Source organism: Stenella coeruleoalba, assembly GCF_951394435.1.
Source record: "Stenella coeruleoalba genome assembly, chromosome: 3".
Lineage (NCBI taxonomy): Eukaryota > Metazoa > Chordata > Mammalia > Artiodactyla > Delphinidae > Stenella > Stenella coeruleoalba.
In genome coordinates, this window is record NC_137148.1 from 165,277,192 (window position 1) to 165,300,312 (window position 23,121).

Genomic DNA, 23,121 nt, shown 5'->3' on the forward strand with positions numbered 1-23,121 from the left:
CTCTGGGCGCCATCTGGCGCTTCCCTCAGCCACCAGGAGGCGCCTCCAACCCGGGCCAAGCCCACTGCCGCTGGCGGCGCCCGGGCTGGCCAAGGACTCCTGTAAACTGGCTCCCTTTGTCCCTCTGACGCCAGCCCCTTTGAGGGGGACCCCAGGGGTGAGGAAAGGCATTCAGGTGTGACAGGTTTCGGATCTGGAATGTCAACCCACCTGTTCCCTCTTCACCCCACTCCCTCGGCCTCCCCAAACAGCCTCACTTTCCCACCACCTCCACCCTCCACCCCATCACTGACCTGGGTGACTTTTCCCTCCCATGCTAGGTCCTTCCTAGCATGTGGGTCCTGCCCACAAATCCCCCATTAGTGTCGCAGCCAAGAGCCCCAGACTTTGGGAAATCCCTACACCTCTTGTTCTCTTCAGCAAGTCCCTTTCTGAGCCTCAGTTTCTTCATCTGTTAAATGGAGACCCTAACACCCCTCCCTGAGTGTGGAAATGTGGGAAGCCTGAAGACTGTGACAGCTGCCTTTGTTTTCCTGGACGGGGAGGGAAGCCCAGTTCCAGCCACTCAGCCTGTCTACTCCCTGCCTTTTCCCCTGCCCCTCCCCACTCCCCAGGGCCAGGGCAGTCATTAAATGTTGCTTTTCAGACAATTATTCCTGCTCAAGCCTTTTCCTCTCCTGCCTCCACCTTCCCCCTCTGCCTGGAATGCCCATTTTTCCTGGCAGGGCCCTGACTCTCTGCCCATGAACTTGTGTTCCAAAAGGGAAGAGAAGAAATGTAAGAAGCAAATCTTGCCAGCTGGGCAACCCAGAGGGGCTGCATCGGGACCAGGAAGTAAAACTGCCCTGGCTGGTTTCCTGCCTGAGTTAACAGGGGCATTGGGGTGCTTCAGGGGGGTTGGCAGAGGGAGGGACCCTCAGAATGTTAGGATGGGGTGGCATAGAACTGGGGGGTGGGGGGGCCGTGGGCCCCCTCATCCCAGCCTTCAGAGTCACCCTGCTTCTCATGGGTCTTGATGTCAGTACACATGTGGGTTTGGGGTCAGGAGCTGTGGATGCCTAGACAGTGAGCTCACAGCGGCAGGCGGGATAAATGTGGTTCCATTTTCCTGAGGCCCAAACTCACTGGCTACACTGAGAACGGAGCACTTGCGGGTAGCTAGAACACCCCTTGCAACGTCACCCTTCCTAAAAGTGTTGCTAGGAAGAGGGTAGGCGTGAAACAGTCTTGGAGACTTCATCCTGGAGGCAACCCCCATTTTCCCAAGGGCCTTTCTGACTTCTCACATTCTCCAGGGATTGCTGTGTGGCCTTGGGCAACTTTCTGACCCTCTCTGGGCCTCATTGCCCTCATCTGTAAAATCGGAGGAACGGAATAGAATGTTGGTGTTTCCCAAACTGTGCATTTGATCCCCAGCCAATGTGACAAGACCAGCCCACCCACCAGGGCTTGAATGCTGGCCCTACCCTTTCCTGTTGTGGACCTAGGTTAAGTCACCTGACCTTTCCGTGCCTCAGTTTTCTCATCCATGAGATGGGGATGATGAAAATATTAGTATCTCTTGTGAGAGAATAAAATAAAACATCCTCACCCTGTGATGTCCCATTCTCTATTCCTCCCATACATCCTGTTCCACTGGCCTGGAGTGCCTTTTCTGATCCAGCATCTCAGGACATCCACTGAAGCATCCGCAGGGACAAGGGCCCGCCACATACTAAATGCTGAAGGGGGCTGCTTGGAAAACCTGGACCCTGGGTCCTGTTTGCTAGGGGAGCACCTGAAAGACTTGTTTCACTGGTGTTCTCCCTGCTTTTCTCCCCACCCATTTCTCCTTCCCCATAAGTCTATCTTTGCCTCAAATCCTTGCAGGAAAGACGTGCTCTAATAAGTCTAAGGCTTCCCAGTCAGGCAAGAACTCCGCCTCTCTAAGCCTCAGTTTCCTCATATGAGAAATGGAAATGACATCCCCATTTCGCAGCGCTGTTGGAAGGCTTACATTTGATAATGTGTCTGAACAGCTAGAGCACCACATAAGCAATCAGTACATTACTATTATTGTTGTTTCATTGTTGTTATTGTGGTCAGCTGTGGTTTCTCAAGACCACTGCTGTCCCATAGAAATTACAATCCAAATTGCATATGTAACTTTAAACGCCCTGATACCGCATAGAATAAAATAAAATAAATACACAATGAGACAGGTGGAATTAAGTTTAATAATGTATTTTACTTAACACAAACATCTAAAATAGTATTATTTCAACATGTAATTGATATAAAAAATTCTTAATGACATATTTTGCCGCCTTTTTTTTCTATTAAGTCTCCAAAATCCAATGTGTTTTACATTGACAGCACAGCCCAGTTCAGCTTGGTCCCATTTCAAGGACTCAAAGGCCACTTGTGGCCAGTGGTGACCATACTGGACAGTGCAGGTCGGAGGGAGTTTACTGAAGGGTGGGTTGGGGACTGGCCAGAAAATGCAGCTGTGAAACTGGAAATTCCTGGAAGGAAAAAGGCAGAGTTTCCATGTGGGGAGAGGCAGGGGGCAGCAATCAGGCCACTTAGGGGCCAGCTTCGGTTTTCCTGCTCTGTAGATCATTTCAGTGGAATGGGAGCAAAGCATGAGCTGGTTTATTCAACAAGTTATATATAGATTGAGTGACTGCTGTATGTCCCGAGGTGTTCAGGTGCTGGCAGTGAAGCAGTGCATCAGTTAGACAATTAGACTGCCCCTTGGAGCTCACCGTGGAGCGGGAAGAGACAGAAATTAAACAACTGCTGAAATAGATAAAGAAACGTAATGATAACGGAGAGAAGTGTGGCGAGGGGGAAATGCAGGGTTCTCTAGCAACATGGAGATGGCAGGGGTGGTGGCGCCGGGGACCGGCGATGAGGACCACTGCCTGCTTCAAGGTCACATCAAGAGATGTGACCTAGACAAGCTGAATCAGAAAAAATAATCAGAGGTGGTCGGATTTGACATCTATTACGTTGAACCTTATGAAATTGCCATTTAGTGTATCAAAAATTGTTGAAAATCAGTAATTTCATAGGACTTAACGTAATATATAGGGCATAGAATGGATTGGAGATTCTTAGCTTGGGGCTCAAGGATGGGCTTGGATTGGGCTCTATTTCTAGCGAGGGTGTCCGCAGCCCCCATAAACTCTGCCAAGGGACCTGTGAGCCCTCCATCCAGCAAAGCATCAAAACTTGACCCGCCGCCCAAAGAGGCTGAATTTCTCGTCACACAGCCCAGAGGGAGGCGGGGCTGAGGGGCTGCCCGGGGATCCCGCCGCTCTGTCTCGCTCCCGGGCCGAGCAGTGTTGATTGTCCCCTCGCGGCGCCCGGAAGCGACCCTCAGTAAACAAAGCCTTGTGTGGGCGCAGCCCCAGCTGCCCGGGGAGCGCTGTCCAGCCCTACTGGGGCGGGGGAGGAATGTTGTGAATGAACCCAGGACCCGCCCCGAAACTCCGCTTAAGGCCGGCGCCGGTGGTCTCCTCCCACTGCGATTGGTCTCCGGCGTCCCGTGATTGACAGCGCTGCTCGCTGAGCGCCCTGATTGAGTAGTCCCGAAAAGACAGGCAGTGCATACAACGAATGAAAAGCAGCAACTTGGAGACGGATCTGGCGGTGCAGCCAATGGCGGAGGAGGGCCTCGGAGGCCGAAGGGGGGCCAATGGGGACGGGCGGTGGGGGCGGGACGACGGCCGAGGATAAAGCGGAGGCCGAGGCAGCTTCATTGTTGTGAAGGGTCTTAAAGGGGCCGCATCACCCCGCCGGCCCGCGGGTGGGTGCGGAGCGAGTACCGGGGCGGCCGAGCGCGGACGAAGGACAGGAAGGCGGGCAGGGGTCCCGAGAGACGGTGAGGCGGAGTAGGCGTCGGACCGAACCCCCCCTACACACAGGCCCCGCCCCGGCCCCGGCCAGGCCGGATGGACCCCCCCGCGGCCAAGCGGAGCCGGGACGGCCCCGCGGGACCGGAGGAGCGCGACGCCGGGGCCGGGGCAGTGCGCGGCCGGGGCCGACCCGAAGCGCTGCTGGACCTCAGCGCCAAGCGAGTAGCCGAGAGCTGGGCCTTCGAGCAGGTGACCGAGGAGTGCGGTGGGGAGGGACCCACTCCCAGCCCCGTCCCCGACATACCTTCTCCCCCTGTCCAGATTCCAGCCTCCGGACCTGCCTCCATCGGAGACACCCCCAGAGATCTCCTCCAAGATCCTTAACTCTGCCCGAGACATCCCCTCATCCTCCCATTTCACTCCTTCAAACCCTATGACCCACCCCCATCCCTTCCCCAGCAGCTCTGCCCTTCAGCCCACAAGACCCAGGGGTTCCCTCAGTGCCCCAGATCCCAACTCGGGACACTTTTTCTCCTCCTGCCCCATGGTCCTCTCACAACCCTGGGTACCTCTCTTTTCCCACCTTATCCTCATCTCCCAATTAGGGCACCCCATTCAATCCTCACTCCTCTCTCCAACTCCTACAACCTGCCCCCACTTGGGAACAGAGCAGATCTCAGCACCTAGAGACTCCAGATCTCTGTCCTACACCCCCAGTAGAGGACTCCCCCACTTATATAGATCCCGGCCCCAAGACACCCCTTTCTGTCTCCAATCCCTGCCTCCAGCCTCCAGAACCCACCTGTCCCATGGGGACCCCCTTCTTCTCCTGCAGATCCTTCCCTCAGGCACTAACACTCACACACCCCTCAGTAATTCTGGAACTACCTCCCACCTGGGGCTGCCCAGCCCCTCCTGGATGGCTGCAGAGATTACTCCATCGTCAGAGTCCCCCCTCCCCATTACCCCATGCTCACTCTCCCCTTGCCCCGCAGCCATCTCAGTCCTTCCAGAGTTTGGCAGCAGGTGTGGGGCCTGGGTTTCGGTACCTGGACAGGTGCACCTGGAATCTTGCCCCTATAACTTCTGGGGGGCCCTGCCAGGATGCCCCAGGGCTGGGCAAAGTCCCCTTTCCCAGCCTCAGTGTGGGTCCCCAAGGAGCTGGGTTGTGGCCAGGACCTGAGCAAGCCTTCCTTGGCTCCCACAGGCTCTGTCCTCTGTTTGGCTTTGGGGGGCTTTCTTTGCTCCCTGGCCTCTCCAGAGTGAGTCTGCTGTGACTGATGGGTCTGGGCCAAGTGTGGATAGGGCGGGCTCTGATTCATGGCCTGGAAAATCCCTCCTTAGTCATCTGCCAACTGTCCCCGAGGCCTGGGCCAGTCACTGGTCCTCCCACTTCCCTTTCGAACCTAGGACAGGGGGCTCTGAAAGGTCCCTGCCCCTTCATTGTGTGTGAGACCCCCCCAGAGTAATCCTAAAACCTTCTCCAGGGCTCCCATGTACCTGCCCTGGGCAGGTCTGGCCCTAGGAAAGCTCTTGCCCTGCAGAAACTCACGGAGTCCTCTGCAGCCTTTTGGGAGTTGTTCTCCTTCTTTGAGGAAACTGGGGCACAGAGAGGTTGAGAAACTTGCCCAAGGACACTCAGCCAGTGAGTAGCAAGCCTGGATTGGAACGCAGGCTCAACCAGATCAGTTCATTGCCCAAAGCCCCCAGGGGTGAGCAGGACACCCCTCCCTTCCTGAGAACCCTTAGCAGCTGGAGCAGAGAGCCTGTCTTGGGAGCTGGAGCTCACCAGCTGTGGGACCCTGAACAAGTGAATTCACTCCGCCTCTGAGCCTCAGATTCCCCAGGCTGCAAAAATACTGGGTTGTTGCTATGAGAATTAAGGGAAATCGCACACATAAAGCATTTAACATAATGTAAGCTAAGAACATGTAGGCCTGATCACTGGTCTTCTTATCACATTTGTCTTCCTTCCTCGTCCCCCCTCAAAGCCTGAGAGGTGAGACTACCTTACATTAGGACCCTGAGACCTGACATCCAGGAGGGAAGCCGCAGAAAGTTCCAGAACACTAACAATAGGCCAGGTGTTATTGTAGGCGCTGTACATATATTAGTGCATATGTAATATTCATGACACCCAGAAGGCGGGTGCTCTTAACATCTTCTTACACTTGAGAAAAAACGAAGCTCAGAGAGGCAAAGTGACTTGCCCAAGGTCATACTACTTGTAAGCAGCAAAGCCAGGATTCAAGCGCCAGGGTTTCTAACACACCGGGCCTTCCCACAGGTTGAGGAGCGGTTCTCCCGGGTGCCAGAGCCGGTCCAGAAACGCATCGTGTTCTGGTCGTTTCCACGCAGCGAGCGGGAGATATGCATGTACTCATCACTGGGCTACCAGCCCCCGGAGGGCGAGCACGATGCCCGGGTGCCCTTCACCCGTGGACTGCACCTGCTACAGAGCGGGGCCGTAGATCGTGTGCTGCAAGTGGGTAAGTGCCTGCCCCCTACCCCTGCCAGGGAGTCCATGGAGGGCTGGGAGAGGTTCCAAATGTCAGGCTTTGATGCCCAGGGAGGGTTGTACAAGATATTATGAGCTCAAGATCAGGGATCTGCCTTGACCTCAGTCAGCTTAGTTGAGGCATAGGGGTAGAGGTGGTAGGATAGCGGGGAGAGCAGGGAAGAAGGCAGGGCCGAGGCAGTGGGTTTTTTTTGTTTTTGTTTTTGTTTTGCGGTACGCGGGCCTCTCACTGTTGTGGCCTCTCCTGTCGCGGAGCACAGGCTCCAGACGCGCAGACTCAGCGGCATGGCTCACGGGCCCAGCCGCTCCACGGCATGTGGGATCTTCCCGGACCGGGGCACGAACCCGCGTCCCCTTCATCGGCAGGCGGACTCCCAACCACTGCGCCACCAGGGAAGCCCGAAGCAGTGGTTTTGAGGAGCGATTGTAAACCAGAAGTGAGAGGAGGTTCCAGACCTCAGACAGAGGGATCCAGGGATGTCTGGGTCCAAGGTTTAGAGCCAGAGGTAAGGATGATCCTAGACCTCAGGCTGCGGCGTCCTCGGTGAGAGTGGCCACGTTTTAGAGCCAGTGATGAGCGACAGTCTTGGACGTCAGGCAGAAAGACTCAGGTGGAGGTTGGGTTCAGAGGTTTAGGAATGGTCTCAGACCTAAGGCAACGAGGCTTCCGTGGGGTCTAGGGTGGAAGCTGGGGATCATCTGTGAGGAGTGGTCTTAAACCCCAGGCAGCAGGGTCCAGGTGAGGGGAAGGGGTGGAGGTTTAGAGCTAGCGACGAAAGATGATTCTAGACCTCAGGCAGCAGGGCTGAGAAGGGAACCAGTAGAGGCTGAGCCAGAAGGCAGGTGAGCCCTGGAATGCCATACCTCCCATGGGGGCAGGTCATGTCTCCCAGCTGGAGGCAGGGGCTCAGCCAAGATGACCCTCTCTGAACCCTGTCAGCCTGGGGGCCCCCTTGCCTGGACATGACCCAGCTGGCCATAGGCTCGGCCACCTCCAGCCGGTATGAGGAAGCCGCCGTCTCCCTGCATGACGCAGCCAGGGCCAGCTGGGGCCTGAGCTGCCCAACCAGTCGGATGAGCCTGGCATCTGGGCTCCCCAGGGGCCAGGGAGGGGTGGGGGGTGATGGGGTGACCTGGCCCCTGGCCGGCCACTTCAATCCCTCGCCCCCCAAGTATCTTTGGTATCTTCCCAGGAAGTGACAGGGCACCTGGAGCCTGGGCTGTATCCATGATTACCCAAGGGCTAAGAAAATCATCTTCAACAGCATTGCTGTAATAATATTATTCAGAATTAGAAGAAGAACAAACCTTTATTTAGCACTTACTATCTGCCAGCAGTGTTCTAAGCACTTGCCAATATTAACCCATTTCATCCTCATTACAAACACATGAGGAGGATGTTACTATTTGTTCCCATTTCACAGATGTGGACACTGAGGCACAGCAAGGTTAAGTGACTTGTGCTAGGTTACTCAGCTGGGATTTGCACCTGGTCTTGCTGTGCACCATGGAAAAGATTACCCATCTCTGGGGTGACACAGCAGTGACAATTTGGTTTCGGTCTTAGGGTTCCACCTGAGCGGAAATATCCGGGAGCCAGGGGGCCCTGGAGAGCCCGAGCGCCTTTACCATGTCTCCATCAGCTTTGACCGCTGCAAGATCACATCCGTGAGCTGCGGCTGCGACAACCGAGACCTCTTCTACTGTGCTCATGTGGTGGCCCTGTCGCTGTATCGCATTCGGCATGCCCGCCAGGTGGAACTGCGGCTACCCATCTCCGAGACACTCTCCCAGATGAACCGGGATCAGCTGCAGAAGTTCGTGCAGTACCTCATCAGTGCCCACCACACTGAGGTGCTGCCCACTGCTCAGCGCTTGGCGGACGAGATCCTCCTCCTGGGCTCCGAGATCAACCTGGTGCATGGTAAGGGCGCCCCAAGGTCTGATGGGGCAGTGAGGTGCCAGCTCACAGCCATCTCGCTTGCTGTGCCACAGGCATTTGTCACAGCATCCAGAGGTACCCCTGACTGTGGAATTCCCTTGTGGTCCAGTTGTTAGCACTCAGTGCTTTCACAGCTGCAGCCCAGGTTCAATCCCTGGTTGGGGAACTAAGATCCCCTAAGCCACGTGGTGTGGCCCAAAAAAAACCAGAGGTACCCTTGATCCGTGAGCAGGGGTGGGGGAGCACCACTGCCTGAGGTCAAGATCACACACTTCAGCAATTATACTCCAATAAAGATGTTATTAAAAAAAAAAAAAAAAGGATCACACACCTCAGTAAGTGGCAGATCCTGGATTTGATCTGGCCCTGGGCAGATGAATGGTCAAGAAATCAGCCAGTGGGAAGATCCAGCCCCAGGGTGGGGGTGTCTCAAGATCACAGGAGCAGGCCTGAGTATGGGTGTGTGGAGGTCATAAGGAGTATGTGTGGACATTAGTGGGTGTCAGAAGTGGGATAGGGTAGGAGATAGACCAGGAGGTGTTACGAGTTCTGGGGTGGTTTGGAGCTACAAGTGTTGCTTAACTATAATGATGGAAGGATGGAGTAGGATGGTGGGTGAGTAGACGGATGCATAGTGGGTGGAGGCATGAATGGATATTTGAGGGTGGCTATGGGTGGATATAGAAGGTGTTCATGATGGGGTGTTGGGGTGAACTGTTGGTGTGGAAAAATGGATGGAATGAGTGGATGGGTGATCTACTAGGATGATAGGTGAATAGGGAGTTGGTGGTAATTGGTGGTAGGGTAGGATGGGATGGGCTTTGATTGGGGAGTTTGAGGTAGTGGACAGATGGGGTTGGTGGAAGACTGGAAGGACCAAGGGGTGCATGGATTGAGGGTGGGTTGATGCGTGCATGAATGTTCTTATGTGAGGACTAACATGGTGGATGGATCAAGTAGGTGGGTGTTTTATGTAGGATGTATGGATGGACCAATGGGCTGGTGGGTGTTTGGGGAGATACATATGAAGGGTGGTTGGTGGGGAAAGAATAGATGGAAAGTTTGGGTTCATTGGATGGATGGATAGCAGAGTTGTGTAGGTCAGTGGATGAATAGGTCAGTGGGTATTTTGAGTGGTTAGTACAGATGAGTTGGAAAGACAAATAGGGGTGGGTAGGTGGATGGATGGACTGGTGGGATGGGTATATAGATGTGAGTAGGTGGGAGTTATGGGCAGGGTGGATGATGGTCTAATGGGGTAGGTAGCTGTGCTAAGGGTTATGACGTGTGGATGGAAAGATGCATGGCATGGCATGGGGGTGTGGACAGATGGTTGAGTGGTTTAAATGGATGGGTAGGTGATGTTTGGGGTAAGATGATGGGTGGATGGATGGATGGGTTTTCAGGTGGGATGGATGGAATTCTGGGATGGTTTGGGTGATTTGAAGGACTGGATGACAGACACCCCCTCCCCCCAGCCCCAGCCTCAGCCGTCCCTCCCTCCCCACAGGTGCCCCAGACCCCACGGCGGGCGCGGGCATCGAGGACGCCAACTGCTGGCACCTGGACGAGGAGCAGATCCAGGAGCAGGTGAAGCAGCTGCTTTCCAACGGCGGCTATTATGGCGCCAGCCAGCAGCTGCGCTCCATGTTCTGCAAGGTGCTGGCTGGGCGGGTACAGGGGGGCGGGACTAGACTGCTGGGTGCCGGAGCCCCGCCCCTCCTCACCGTTTGGTCCGGCGCAGGTGCGGGAGATGCTGCGAATGCGGGACTCCAATGGCGCACGCATGCTGATCCTCATGACTGAGCAATTCCTGCAGGATCCGCGCCTGGCCCTGTGGCGGCAACAGGGCGCCGGCATGACGGACAAGTGCCGCCAGCTGTGGGATGAGCTGGGTAAGTCCCAGACCCCGGAGTGCGGCAGGCATCCAGGCTTGCCTACCTGAGAGAGATTAGGGTCTTGCCCACCTGAGATTAGGGTCTTGCCCGTAAATCCTTCCTCATTCATTAGCACCGCCAATGTACAAGGCACTGTACTGAGCGCTGGGACTACAGCAAGAAATAAGAGAGATTAAATACCTGTCCTCAGAGAGCTGACACCTGGTAGGGCAGACGGACAAGAAAATCCCACAAGCCCATTAGACCAGGGGTCAACACGTTTTCCATAGGGCCAGGTAGTTTTGGCTTTTCAGGCCATTTGGTTTTTGTCGCTGTTACTCGATTTTATCTGTTGTAGCAGAAAAGCAGCCGCAGACACACATAACAAAGTGGGTGTGGTAGCATTCCAATAAAACTGTATTTACAGACACTATTTATTTGAATTTCAAATCATTTTCACAAGTCACAAAATGTTCTTTTTATTTATTCCCCACCCCCTCCACCATCTAAAAATGTAAAAATAAATCTTAGCTTACGGGCCATTCAAAAACACGTAGCGGGTTCGATTTTCTCCACGGGTGGTAGTTTGCTGACCCCTGTGATAGATGGTGATAAGTGCTATAGAAAAAAAATTTTTTTGCAAAAGGAGTCCAGTAGTCTGGGTTTGAGTCCTAACTTCTGGCTTCCCAGCTGTGTGACTTTGAGCAAGTGACTTTACCTCTCTGGACTGTAAAGTGAAGAGATGATGAATTGCACCCTCAGAGGCCAGAGGTGAGGGTTGAGCAGAGACCAGTGCCCGGCACACAGCGGGCACTCCGTACGTGCGTGCTGCTCCTGCTGCATGAACGTTGAGCCTCCCCCGCGCCCACATTTGCTGCCCTCTCTCCCCAGGGGCCCTGTGGGTGTGCATCGTCCTGAGCCCCCACTGCAAACCAGAGGAGCGGACGAGCTGGCTCCAGATGCTTACCAAGTGGGACAAGCTGGACGTGTGCCCACTGGAAGAAGGCAACTACTCTTTTGATGGGCCCAGCCTGCAGCCCACCATAGCCCTCAGCCCAGGTAGGAGAGGGGTCCCCGCCACTCCCCCCAACAAACCATCACTACTTCCTGTGGCCCAGCCACCCCATCATGGCGCTCTGGGGGAAAATGGAGGCAGGGCAGGGGGGACCAGCCCTTGCCCGCCTCCCAGCCAGGAGGGAGTGCCCAGGGCAGGGGCAGCAGGCAGCCCGAGGGACAGCGATGTGAAATACTTAAGATGCCTATAGTTCTGGGCTGGTCTCCTGACTCAGTCTCCTTCTGGCCATGGAGGCAGGAATCGGGCAGGGGGTAGGGGAAACAGATAGAAAAGGAAACGGGTATTGAGAAGAGAGAGACAAGTAAAGAGAGGCAGAGATGGAGGGAGAGAGGGAGAGGGAAAGATAGAGAAGGAGAGGAAAAACTGGAGTGTGGAGGGAGAAAGATGGACAGAGAGTCACAGTTGTTCAAGATCAGTTGTCCATTCATATGAAGGAATATCTCCACTGACACACACACACACACACACACACACACACACACACACACACACACGCCTTTAAAAGGCTGCTGGAAGGATTTGGGGAGATAACACACACTCATCGCTGCACCTGGAGCCTAGCACCAAGCTGGCACTCAGTGGGGCAGAGCTGACCAGCGCCTGACTGCTAGGGCCCCCCTCATGGGGCTGCATTTGGGCGCCTCTCCCACAGGCCCAGAGGAGGAGGAGGAGGAGGAGGAGGTGGAGGCTGCAGGTTCCCGCCACACCGTGTTTGGCCGCGCCCTGCAGGCTGGGTCGCTGCACTGGAGTGACGCCCACCTGCAGAGGATCCTGGCCAGCGACTCCTACGGCCCCAGCCTCACAAGCAACGGGGGTGGTGACAAGCCAATCTTTGACCCCCAGGGCCGCCCACTCTGGCTGGGCGAGCCCTTCCCCACTGCCTGTGCACGTGTGGACACCCTGAGGGCCCACGGATACCCCCGCCAGGCCCTGCGACTGGCAGGCGCCATAGTCAACACACTCCGGCTGCAGCGGCGACATCAGCTTGAGACCTACAAGCAGCAGAAAAAAGGTGGGCACCAATATTATCATCGCGTCCTGGGGCCACAGACACAAATGCCAACGGCTGGGGGCGGTGGCAACCTGGAGAGTCTGTGGCTACAGCAGGAAAACAGACCACTCTAGGTGTCTTGAGCAGAAAAAATTTAATGCAGGGGATTGAGGATTCTCAAAGCCACTGGAAGGGCTGCAGGATTGAAAGCCAGGGAAGCCCCTGCTTGGCTTCACGCACTTGAACTTCAGAAGCACACGAGGTTCAGCAGGCTGTAGCCCTCACAGGGGGGCAGGGCAGTTCCCAAGAGGACAACCCAGAACCTGCTGGCAAACCTCATGTCTGTGCCCTGCAGACAGCCACACACCTGCTCCCAGCTACTGCAGGAGAGTAATGGCCTCATTCTCTCCCACCTTCCACACCTCACACAAAGAAGTATGGGAAATGTAGTTTCTATAGATCTAGCCACGTGCCTTTCAGGAACATGGACCCCGTGTGGCCAGATCTTCTGATTTTTCAAGAGAAGCCAGAAGTCCAGATTATCTAATGTGGAATTTACTGATTTTTTTCAATATGGGCAACAATTTGAAAATTGTATTAGGAAAAACAAAAGCTCACACTGTGTTGGCCCAAAAATGGACACGTTTGTGGACTAGATATGGGGGGACAGGAGAGAGGCTACCAGTTGTGTTCTCTGGGTGATGGAGTTGAGTTGATGGGTCAGTTACCAGGAAATTGAATACAGGGTGTAATGGGGGAGAAATGGGGGCATTGGGATCTGAGCAGACCCCTGACCTAGCCTCAAGGCGTAGGGTTAGCCCCCCCAGAGGAGGTGAGAGCTAAGCTGAGATCTTAAGGATGTTTAGGAGTTTCCCAGGAGAAGAGGAGGGAGCCACAATGTTCCAGTTAGAAGGAACAGCACGGGCAGGAGCCCAGAGGCAAGGGAGAGCACGGCTTGTGGCAGGAGATTGGAGGATGGGCTTCCAGGTGGGGTGGGTGACCACCCCAGGGAAACTTTCATATCAGTCCTTGGGAGCCCTGAAAGCTGGCTGGGCCTGAGAGAGGTGGGAAGGATCAAGGGTTATAAGGAGGGGAACGACACTGGTTGGATGTTCTAGAAAGCACCCAGTTTAGCCAGGCCTGGGTCTGGGTGTGGGACAGGAGGCCAGGGCCGTGGAGGTGAGAGCTGCTGCAGAGCTCAAGGGGCAGAGAAAAGGGTGCTGGGTGGGCAGATGGTGCGTGGGCACTGGGAGGTTGGGCTTGGGGTTCAGGGAGAGGAAGCCCCCCCCGGGGGCTTGGTGGAGGGGGGCTGGGCATTGAGCCTTCTCTTCCTACCTGCAGAGCTACTGCAGAAAGGCTCCACCTGCATCACCAACATGGAAGGATGGGTGGGCCACCCCCTGGACCCCATTGGCTGCCTCTGCAGGGCACTCTTGGAGGCCTGTCACCTAGAGGAGGAGACCCTTGCCATTTACCCAGGTACCCACACTGGGGGCCCCTTGAGGAGGTGGGAAAATCACCACCTCTTGGCCATGCCCTCTTGCCCAGTACCCCTAGAAAGTGAGGCCACGCCCTTACACTTGGCCACACCCCTCGGCCAGTGCCAGGTGCCAAGAGGCTTAGCTTCTGGAAGTGAGGCCACCGTAGGCCTATCTGCTGTTGGAAGGTGGGCCCCACCCCCTGGTGTGTGCGGAAGCAGCTGGGCTCTCCCTAAACCTCCCCCCCCACCCCACACACGGTGTCCGTGTTTAAGGTCAAGGACCACTGGAGTCCCAGGAAAAGGGGTTCCCCTCTAGCTGCCCTGGTGTCCTTCTCCCACAGAATCAGGCCCTGAGAAGCGGAAGGTGGCCTACCAGCACGTCCCGGTGCCCGGGAGCCCTGGGGAGTCCTACTTGGCAATGGCGCTAGAGGTGGCACTGCTGGGCCTGGGACAGCAGCGGGCCCTGCCCGAGGGGCTGTATGCCCAGGACAAGGTGGTACGCAACGAGGAGCAGCTGCTGGCCCTGCTGGAGGAGGTGGAGCTGGACGAGCGGCTGGTGCAGGTGCTGCGCAAGCAGGCGGGACAGCTGCTGGAAGGTGAGGCCCCACTGCTAGCCTGGCCGTTCCTGAAACATAGGGTCCTGCCTCTGTACTGTAGTGGCCTGGTTGTTGCTGGATCGGGAGACCCCGCCCCTAGCTCCACCTCCTTGTCCTTACTGCCTTTCCATACCTTGGCAGTTCCTAAAAGGTGAGCTCCAGACCTTGGCTCCGCCCCCAGCAGTGCTGGCAGCCAATAACGGCTTCGAGTGATGAGGCCCCCCCCCCACCCCTGCCCACTTTGGAGCCAATGAGCCTAGTCGCTGGTGCCCAGCTAGACTTTGATTGGCTCTGCCCACGGTCCTGCCTTGTGAGGCCCCTCCCCTACTGCAAAAGGAAGCTGGCTTGGCCACACCCCTGGAGCAGGTGCAGCCCCACCTCCACCCTCTGGCCCCACCCTGCATCTGAGTCCTGCCCCCTACCCAGGGGTGCCCAGGGTCTCTTTTCTGTGGATTTTTCAGTGCTTGTCTCAATCTTAGTCCTGTGCTCCTACCCCCGGGACCTCTCTAGCCCCAGCCACTCTATCCTGAGTCTGCCCATCCCACACTCAGAGCCTGGGGTGTGGGGAGACCTGGGGAGGGGCCGTGCAAGCCCACACCCTGAGGCTGAGCTCAGGCTGCCCCTGCAGGGGGTCCTTTCAGCGGCTTTGGAGAAGTGCTGTTCCGCGAGAGCGTGCCCATGCACACCTGTGCCCGCTACCTGTTTACTGCACTGCTGCCCTACGACCCCGACCTGGCCTACCGCCTCGCGCTGCGAGCCATGAGGTGAGGAGAGGCAGCTGGGGACTCCCACTGGGCCGGGCAGGATTGGGGAATGGGAGGCTACTGGGAGCCACATCCTTCTGCCTGAACTCACAGCTTGGTTCATTCAACCTCCCTCATCCGGGCATTCCAGACTGCCCTGTGCTCTTGATTACACACTAGAAATGTCATATTATTTTGAATTTGAGAAATATCCACAAGACACAGAATTCAGAGTCCTTTTCTAGGCAGGTTTGTCCCAACTTACCCAAAGCTCTCTGGAGGCAAGCAGTGGTACCATTTTCTTATCTATACTGCAAGAGTCCATATTTCTGCAAACCCGTAATCTGAAAATGAAAAGTTGGTTCTCCTTTACTCCATGACACATACCGCACCTATTCTTTGCACCTTGTTTTCACTGAACATCTGCATCTTAAAAGCTATATCCTGTCACATAGCATGTGAACCACTGTAGGGATACACCAGGAAAAAACCAATCTGGAGCTGATAGACATTTACACTGTTTCCAAAAAGATGTTGCAATGAATAACCGGGTTATTTCCCATGTGCAACAGCAAATCATAGAAGCAGAATTTTAAAAGGCCTTGTCTCTAGTGAACCATGTCCAACAAATAAAGTGAAATCTGTCCCCCATCCTCTGATCCTATTCTCCAGAGGCACCTATTAACAATTCGGAGTGCATTTTTCCAGAATATTTGGAAAGAATCATCTGTTAAGAGCCATGATTTAGAGAACACTCTTTCATGTGCTCGACTTTTCTCTAAGCCAGTGCCAGCAGATTACAGCCCACGGGCCAAATTTGGCCCGCTGCCTGTTTTTGTGCAGCCCATGAGATAAGGATGGTTTTTGTATTTTGAGATAGTTGGAAAAAAATCAAAACAATATTCTGTGACACATGAAAAGTATGTGAAACTCCAATTTCAGCATCCAGAAATAAAGTTTTATCGGCACAGAGCACCATTCACTCATTTCCTTATTGTCTTAGGCTGCTTTTATACAACAGTGACAATTGTGACAGAGACCAAATGGCCCACAAAGCTGAAAATATTGGCTGTCCAGCCCTGTGCAGAAAAAGGTGCTGACCCCCCCGATCTAAATCTGTGACTCACATAGTGAAATAAGTATGTTTACCCCCATTTTACACATAAACAGGCTTAAGGTGTGTCCCGAATTATGTAGCAAAGTCATTTAGATATTTGGAACCAGGACGGTCTTGACTCCTATTCCATGCTATTGATTACATTTAACAGCTTTGAAAAACTTCCTTAGCACAGAATGCATGTAAACAGTGAGCTGCTGAACAAAATATCTTAGGGGGGACGTTGAGTCATTCAACAAACATTTGTTGTTTACCTGCTGTGTGTCAGGCATTGTTCTGGTGCTGGAGAGGCAGTGTCGGTGAACCAAATAGTCAAAAATTCCTGCCCTCATGGAGCTGACCTTGTAGTTAGGAAGAGACAGTAAATAAATTTTATAGGTAAACTATGCTGTATGTCAGACAGTGACATGCAAGAAAGGGGTGGAAGGAGTTGGGACTAGGAAGTTGCACTCTTCCATGTGTTGGGCATGTCAGGGAAGAGCTTCTTGAAAAACATTTGAGCAAAGACCTGAAAGAGGTGAGGAGGAGTCACAAGAATGTCTAGGGGAGAGTGTTCCAGGCAGAGGGAATAGTTCGTGCAAAAGCCCTGAGGTAGGGCTGTGCCTGGTGGTATGTGAGGGATGTCAAGGGGAACAGTGACTGTAGCAGAGTGAGCGAGGGGTGGGGCCACATCAAGACACAAATAATCCCCTTACCTCTTTATCAGCCCTTGGTGTGTGAATAGAGCATCATTTATTTAATCAACCCCACAGTGATGGGTATAAACAACACTGCAATGAACATCTTTTTTAAAAATTTTTATTGGAATATAGTTGATTTACAATGTTGTGTTAGTTTCAGATGTACAGCAAAGTGAATCAGTTGTACATATATCAATACATATATCCACTCTTTTTCGGATTCTTTTCCCATATAGGTCATTACAGAGTACTGAGTAGAGTTCCCTGTGCTATATGGCAGGTCCTTATTTATCTATTTTATATTGCCGTGAATATCTTGAACATACATCCTCCATCTTTTTGGATGCCCAGAGATTTGCTGGCCTAGGAGGGTAGGCTCTGGCTGAGGCAGGAGGCCTTTCTCTCCTAGAGAGGATGGAGACACCAGCCTTGTCTCAGGGCAGGGCTGCTTCTCTCCTCACCACAGGCTGCCCATACTGGAGACAGCGTTTCCAGCTGGAGAACCTCGCGGCAACCCACTGGATTCCATCGTGAACAACCGCTTCCCCCGCTGGTTCATCCTCGGCCACCTGGAGACCCGCCAGTGTGAACTGGCCTCCGCCATGCTGACCGCCGCCAAGGGTGAGGACAGCGGCTGCCCCCCACCCCCTTCCCCCTGTCCTCCTTTACCTTAGTCCCCTCCCTCCTTTCCCTCATTCCTTCCTGCCTGCTTTTTATCCTTTTGCCGTATCCCACCCACAGTTTTCCTTAAGCGCATTCTTTTTTTGGCCACCCCACACAACATGTGGGATCTTAGTTCCCCAACCAGGGATCAAACCCACGCCCCCTGCAGTGCAAGCGTGGAGTCTTAACCACGGACTGCCAGGGAAGTCCCTCCTTGAGCGCTTTCTATATGTACCAGGCACTGTCCCAGGTGCTGAGCTTGGCAGCAGCGAACAACACTGTCCCAAATCCTGTGCTCTGTAGTGTTCATTCTAGGGAGGGCAGACAGACAATACATAAGGTAAAGAAGATAGTTACGCAGTGAGAGGTAATAAGTGATAAGGAGGGGAATAAAGCAGGTTGACACTTAAGCCAAGACATGACAGTGAAGGTGGAGTCACGCCAGTATCTGGTGTCTTAGCTCAGCTGCCGTAACAAAATACCGTAGACTTGGTAGTTTAAACAACAGGAATTTATTTTCTCACAGTTCTAGAGACTGGAAGTTCAAGATCAGGGTGCCAGCATGGTCAGTTCCTGGTGAGGGCTCTCTTCCGGGCTTACAGACAGCTGCCTTCTCACTGCCTCCTCACATGGCAGAGAAAGGGAGAGCTCTGGTCTTCTCCTCTCCTTATAAGGACACTAATCCCATCCTGGGGATCCTAGCCACATGGCCTCCTCTAAACAAAATTACCTCTCAAAGGTACTATCACGCTGGAGGGTTAGAGCCTCAATATGTGAATTTTGGGGAGGACACAGTTCAGTCCATAGCATCTGGGAAGAGCATTCCAGGCAGAGGGAACAGCCAGTGCAAAGACCCTGATGCTGGACTGTGCCCGGTTATGTTTGAGGAACAGAGAGGAGGCTGATGTGGCTGGAGCAGAGTAACAGAATTGTAGGATCTGGGCCAATGATAATAATAGTAATAAAAGCTCGCATTTGTGTAACTCTTGCCATGTTAAGGCCTTTACAAGTGTAAGCTCACTGCAGCCCCGTGAGACACATACCATTGCATTAGTATTACCCTTTGTACAGATGGGGCAGCCAAGGTACAGAGAGGTGAAGCGACTTGCTCAAGGTCACACAGCTTGTGAGTGGCAGGGATTTGGACCCAGGTATCTGGGTCCAGAATCGGTGCCCTTGACAGTTAGGGGTCCAGTGGGTCCCTGGGTGGCTTCCTCCCACTGGAAAGGAAGGGGCAGAGGAGAGAAAAAGGGGAGTGCCAAGAGTGGTCTAGGTCTTCATAGAACCATTGCCAGGTGCCTCACCGTCCACATTCACACATTTGCACATTTGTAGAGGAACCAGTGTGAGCAGGTCAGGCAGCAGCAGGGGCTGGTGCTGGGTATGCCCACGATATCCTCTGTCCCTCCCCCAACCCCAGGAGACCCCAAGTGGCTGCACGCAGTGCTGGGCTCCATCCAGCAGAACATCCACTCTCCAGCCTTGCTCTTCAAGCTGGCGCAGGACGCCTGCAAGACTGCCACGCCGGCCAGTGCACCACCAGACACCACACTGCTGGGCATTGCGCTGGAGCTTGGCCTGCAGGTAACTGGCCGCAGGGAGGATGGGGGCAGGGGGCTGCTGCCTGAGGGCCGGCCAGGTGAGGGCCACTTGGGGGTGGGACCTGAGTGTGAGGTCTGCCTCTAGGGGCGGGGCCTGAGGGTAAGCATCGCCTCTGGGGGCAGGGCCTGGATGTGAGGGGCACCTCTTGGGCAGGTCTACAGAGGAGCAGGGTGAGTGAGTAAGTCCTGAGAGTGAGGGAATGGAGTCACCAGTGAGGGTGGGGCCTATGAATGAGTGACTCAGTAGCAGAGCCTGAAAGTGAGAATCTACTTCTGGGGGTGCGGCTGAGGACAAGGAAAGGGGTCACGGAGCATGCAGGTGAGTGGACTGGCCACAAGAGAGAGCAGAACCTAAGGGTGCTGGCCTTGGGAGTGGGGCCTGGGGCTGGTGTGCCGTAAGAACCATGGGTGGGCGGACCTGAAACTGAAGGGGCAGAACCTGCCCGCAAGGAGCTTTCTTGGGGAAAGGGCCTGTAGGGGACTGCAGCCTAGAAGGAGGGGTCACCGCTGAGGGGCGGGGCTTGGGGATAGTCCTGTGAGTGAAGAGCCGCCTCTGGAGGGCGGGGTCTGTGGTTGAAAGTCATGGAGGCGGGGCCTGCAGGTGAGTGTCCAGGCCATCCTCAGGGGCCGGACGAGGGACAGTGCTGCAAGGGCAAGGCAGAGGCATGGTTGCAGCCTGAGGGGATAGACAGGTATGGGGCTCATGGGGGCGGGGCCTCAGACGGTGGCCAAAGTAAAGTAACAGAATAAGGTACAGATTCGGGTGATACCTTCCCAGGTAGAACTGGCCAGCAAAGGGCTGGCAGGAGGCAGAATTGGCCTCTGAACAACCCCCTGAGGGGGGCGGAGCCATTGTGGGGCACATGTGGGAGTTGAGATAAGGGTGGTGCTTTAGGCAGGTGACCCACTATTTAGAAGCTTCCGGACAGGACCTGGGGATGGGGCCTCAGAAGAGAGGCCAGCAAGGAAGGTGCTTATTGCGGGTGGGACCTGAAGAAGGCGGGACCTGTAGGGCAGGTGCTTTGTTTGGGGCTGCAGGGGGAAATCTGCTGACAGGAAGCATGGAACTTTCCAGAGAGAAGGGACAGGTTGGTTTGTGGTCCCAGGTAGGATCCACGGGGCCTCAGAATAACACCAACACTAGCAGTAATGGCTGGCATCAGCTGAGCACCTTGAAGAAGTAGGCACCGTGCAAAGAGCTTTACCTACATACTTTCACTTAATTCTCACAACTCGATGAGGTGGATACTGTTTTTATCTCCATTTTACAGATGGGGAAGCTGAGGTCCAGAGAGGTGAAGCCCCTTGCCCAGATTGTGTGGCTCATTGATTCAGCCCTTAACTTCCAAGTTTCCCGGGGCCCTTAAGGATCCCCCGCCCGCACCCCTTCCACATGCCAGCCCTGGCTTGGGTGACCCCCTTCTCTACCCCTCCCCATCCCATGCTGCAGGTGATGCAGATGACCCTGAACACCATGACCTGGCGTCGGAGGGAGATGGTGCGCTGGCTGGTCAGCTGTGCCACGGAAGTCGGTGAGAGTCCCCAAGGGGACCCGCCACCCACCTCCCTGTGGAACTGGGCAGGCATGAGGGAGAAGCAGAGCCATTTCCCCGACTCCAGCCTGTGCTCAGGCCTAGGCCAGGAGGGAAGGTTGGGAGGGGAGACCGAGCTGGACAAAGACCTGGAGTCTGGCTAGGCTGAAGTGGCTTGGAGAAGGAACAATCCCTCCAATGTCTAGCCCCCACCCCCCAGATCCCACCCAGCCCAGCTGCCCTCTCCTCCCTTGGAAAAGTAAAGTGAAGTTTCTGTCAAGCCTAGAGTGGCCGGTAGAGGGGGTACAGCTCTAGCCTTGGCTGGTGGGGATAGTAGGTCGGGGTAAACCCATGCACACAGGGTAACCCCCTGTCCCATTCCTGACCAGTGTCACCCTGTCACCTCCCACAGGCCTGCAAGCCCTGATGAACATCATGCAGAACTGGTACTCCTTATTCACACCGGTGGAGGCAGCCACCATCGTGGCAGTGACGGGCACCACCCATGCCACGCTGTTGCGGCTGCAGCTGGATGCGCCCCGGCGGGAGGAGCTCTGGGCATGCGCCCGCACCCTGGCCTTACAGTGCGCCATGAAGGACCCGCAGAACTGCGCCCTGCCCGCCCTCACCCTGTGCGAGAAGAACCACGCGGCCTTCGAGGCGGCCTACCAGATCGTGCTGGACGCCGCAGCCGGAGGCCTGGGCCACGCCCACCTCTTCACCGTGGCCCGCTACATGGAGCACCGCGGCCTGCCGCTGCGGGCCTACAAGCTGGCGACGCTGGCCCTGGCGCAGCTCAGCATCGCCTTCAACCAGGACAGCCACCCGGCCGTCAATGACGTGCTCTGGGCCTGCTCGCTCAGCCACTCGCTGGGCCGGCACGAGCTCTCCGCCATCGTTCCCCTCATCATCCGCAGCATCCACTGCGCCCCCATGCTCTCCGATATCCTGCGCCGCTGGACCCTCTCGGCGCCCGGCTTGGGGCCCCTCGGGGCTCGCCGGGCTGCCAAGCCGCTGGGCGCCGACCGGGCACCGCTGTGCCAGCTGCTGGACGCGGCGGTGGCCGCCTACATCACCACCAGCCACTCCCGCTTGACGCACATCAGCCCGCGGCACTACGGCGACTTCATCGAGTTCCTGGGCAAGGCCCGCGAGACCTTCCTGCTGGCGCCCGATGGGCACCTGCAGTTCGCCCAGTTCCTGGAGAACCTCAAACAGACCTACAAGGGCAAGAAGAAGCTCATGCTCCTGGTGCGGGAGCGTTTCGGCTGAGGGGCAGCTGGCAGGCGGTGGGGACATCCGCCTTCGCCCCTGCTTCTGTGGCACCCGCCCTCCATCACGGGCCTCAACACTGGAGGCCTATGTGGCATTTCAGTATTAAGTCAGGGAAGGAGCCCGGCTGCAGCTGGGTGGTCTGGCCTGCCATCCCCTCCAAGCCCAGAAGGAGGTGGGAAGCAGGGGGTCGCATCCTGCCACATGCGTGCCTAGGGCACACGCGTGCCTAGCGAGTGTGCAAGACGCAAGGATCAGAAGCCATACCACCACCCAGAGGCCTGGCAGGGGGTGTGTGCTTGTGCAGCCGGTATGACCCCACCTTGAGCACCCCAAAAGCAATAGGCAAGCTCTCCCTCCCCAAACCCACAGGTCTCCCTTGGGCTGGGGGGGATGAGCTGGGAGGCAGGACTTTCCAGAAACTGGCTCTCAGAGTCAACGTAGCAGACCCTCCCCGCAACCAACTCTGGGTGCCCGGAGGGCTTGCGTTAGGGCATCTAAACTCCTTTTGTACCCTCCCCTCACTGCCTCAGGGGTCCCACCCGCAGGCCTGCGCCCCCTCCAGGCTGCAGAGCTGGGACCAATGGCTCACCCCCACTGAAGGATCTGAAGAGGCTTCAGGCCTCGGCCACATACCTCACCACCCATCCCGCCAGGACTCCCATTCCCTTGGGTGCCAGGGTCCCAGGGTGGGCTGGGGGCTCATTACTGTCCCTCCCCCTACCTGCTAGTCACTGGACATACAACTCAGGAACCGAGCCAGGCTCACACTGTCCTCCAAACCTGGTGTGTGTGGGGGATACAAGCGCAGGCAAGCCAGGGACCCCCCCCCCCTTCCCCCTGATCTAGAAAGGAAAGAGGCCAACATCTTAGCATTTTTTGGCCCTCTGTCTCTCCCTTTCTGGTCCTCTGCCTCCCTGCTCTGCCCTTCATCTTACTCCCCCTCCCCATATTTCTCTCCATCTAGCCTGTCTTTCTATTTGCATCCCCAAGTCCCAGCTGCTGTCTCTCTTTGGCCTCCCTTTCCCCCACCTTGGCCCGGGGAGGAGAGTGTCCCACCCCACGATCACCCTCCTCTATCTTTTCTCCTCTTGTAATTAAGTACAAAGATTACCACATTTTGTAACTTTTTTTCTATTTATTGAACCATATATTGTATTTCCTTTTTTTTAAAGGTTGAACACAGCTTGTT

The 23,121-nt window shown here is 55.4% G+C and overlaps 1 protein-coding gene across 1 annotated transcript; it reads left to right on the forward strand.

Moving 5' to 3' along the window:
• The first annotated feature begins 3,331 nt into the window (after positions 1–3,331).
• Positions 3,332–22,075, forward strand: ZSWIM4 (zinc finger SWIM-type containing 4). The gene is made up of 14 exons (XM_079918009.1): positions 3,332–4,091; positions 6,130–6,331; positions 7,928–8,284; positions 9,813–9,961; positions 10,047–10,197; positions 11,071–11,238; positions 11,913–12,266; positions 13,587–13,724; positions 14,067–14,321; positions 14,950–15,085; positions 17,328–17,482; positions 18,945–19,108; positions 20,576–20,657; positions 21,070–22,075. The coding sequence occupies exons 1-14, from the start codon at positions 3,939–3,941 to the stop codon at positions 21,927–21,929; spliced, it is 3,324 nt and encodes a 1,107-aa protein (XP_079774135.1). The 5' UTR covers positions 3,332–3,938; the 3' UTR covers positions 21,930–22,075.
• Positions 22,076–23,121: the final 1,046 nt, after the last annotated feature.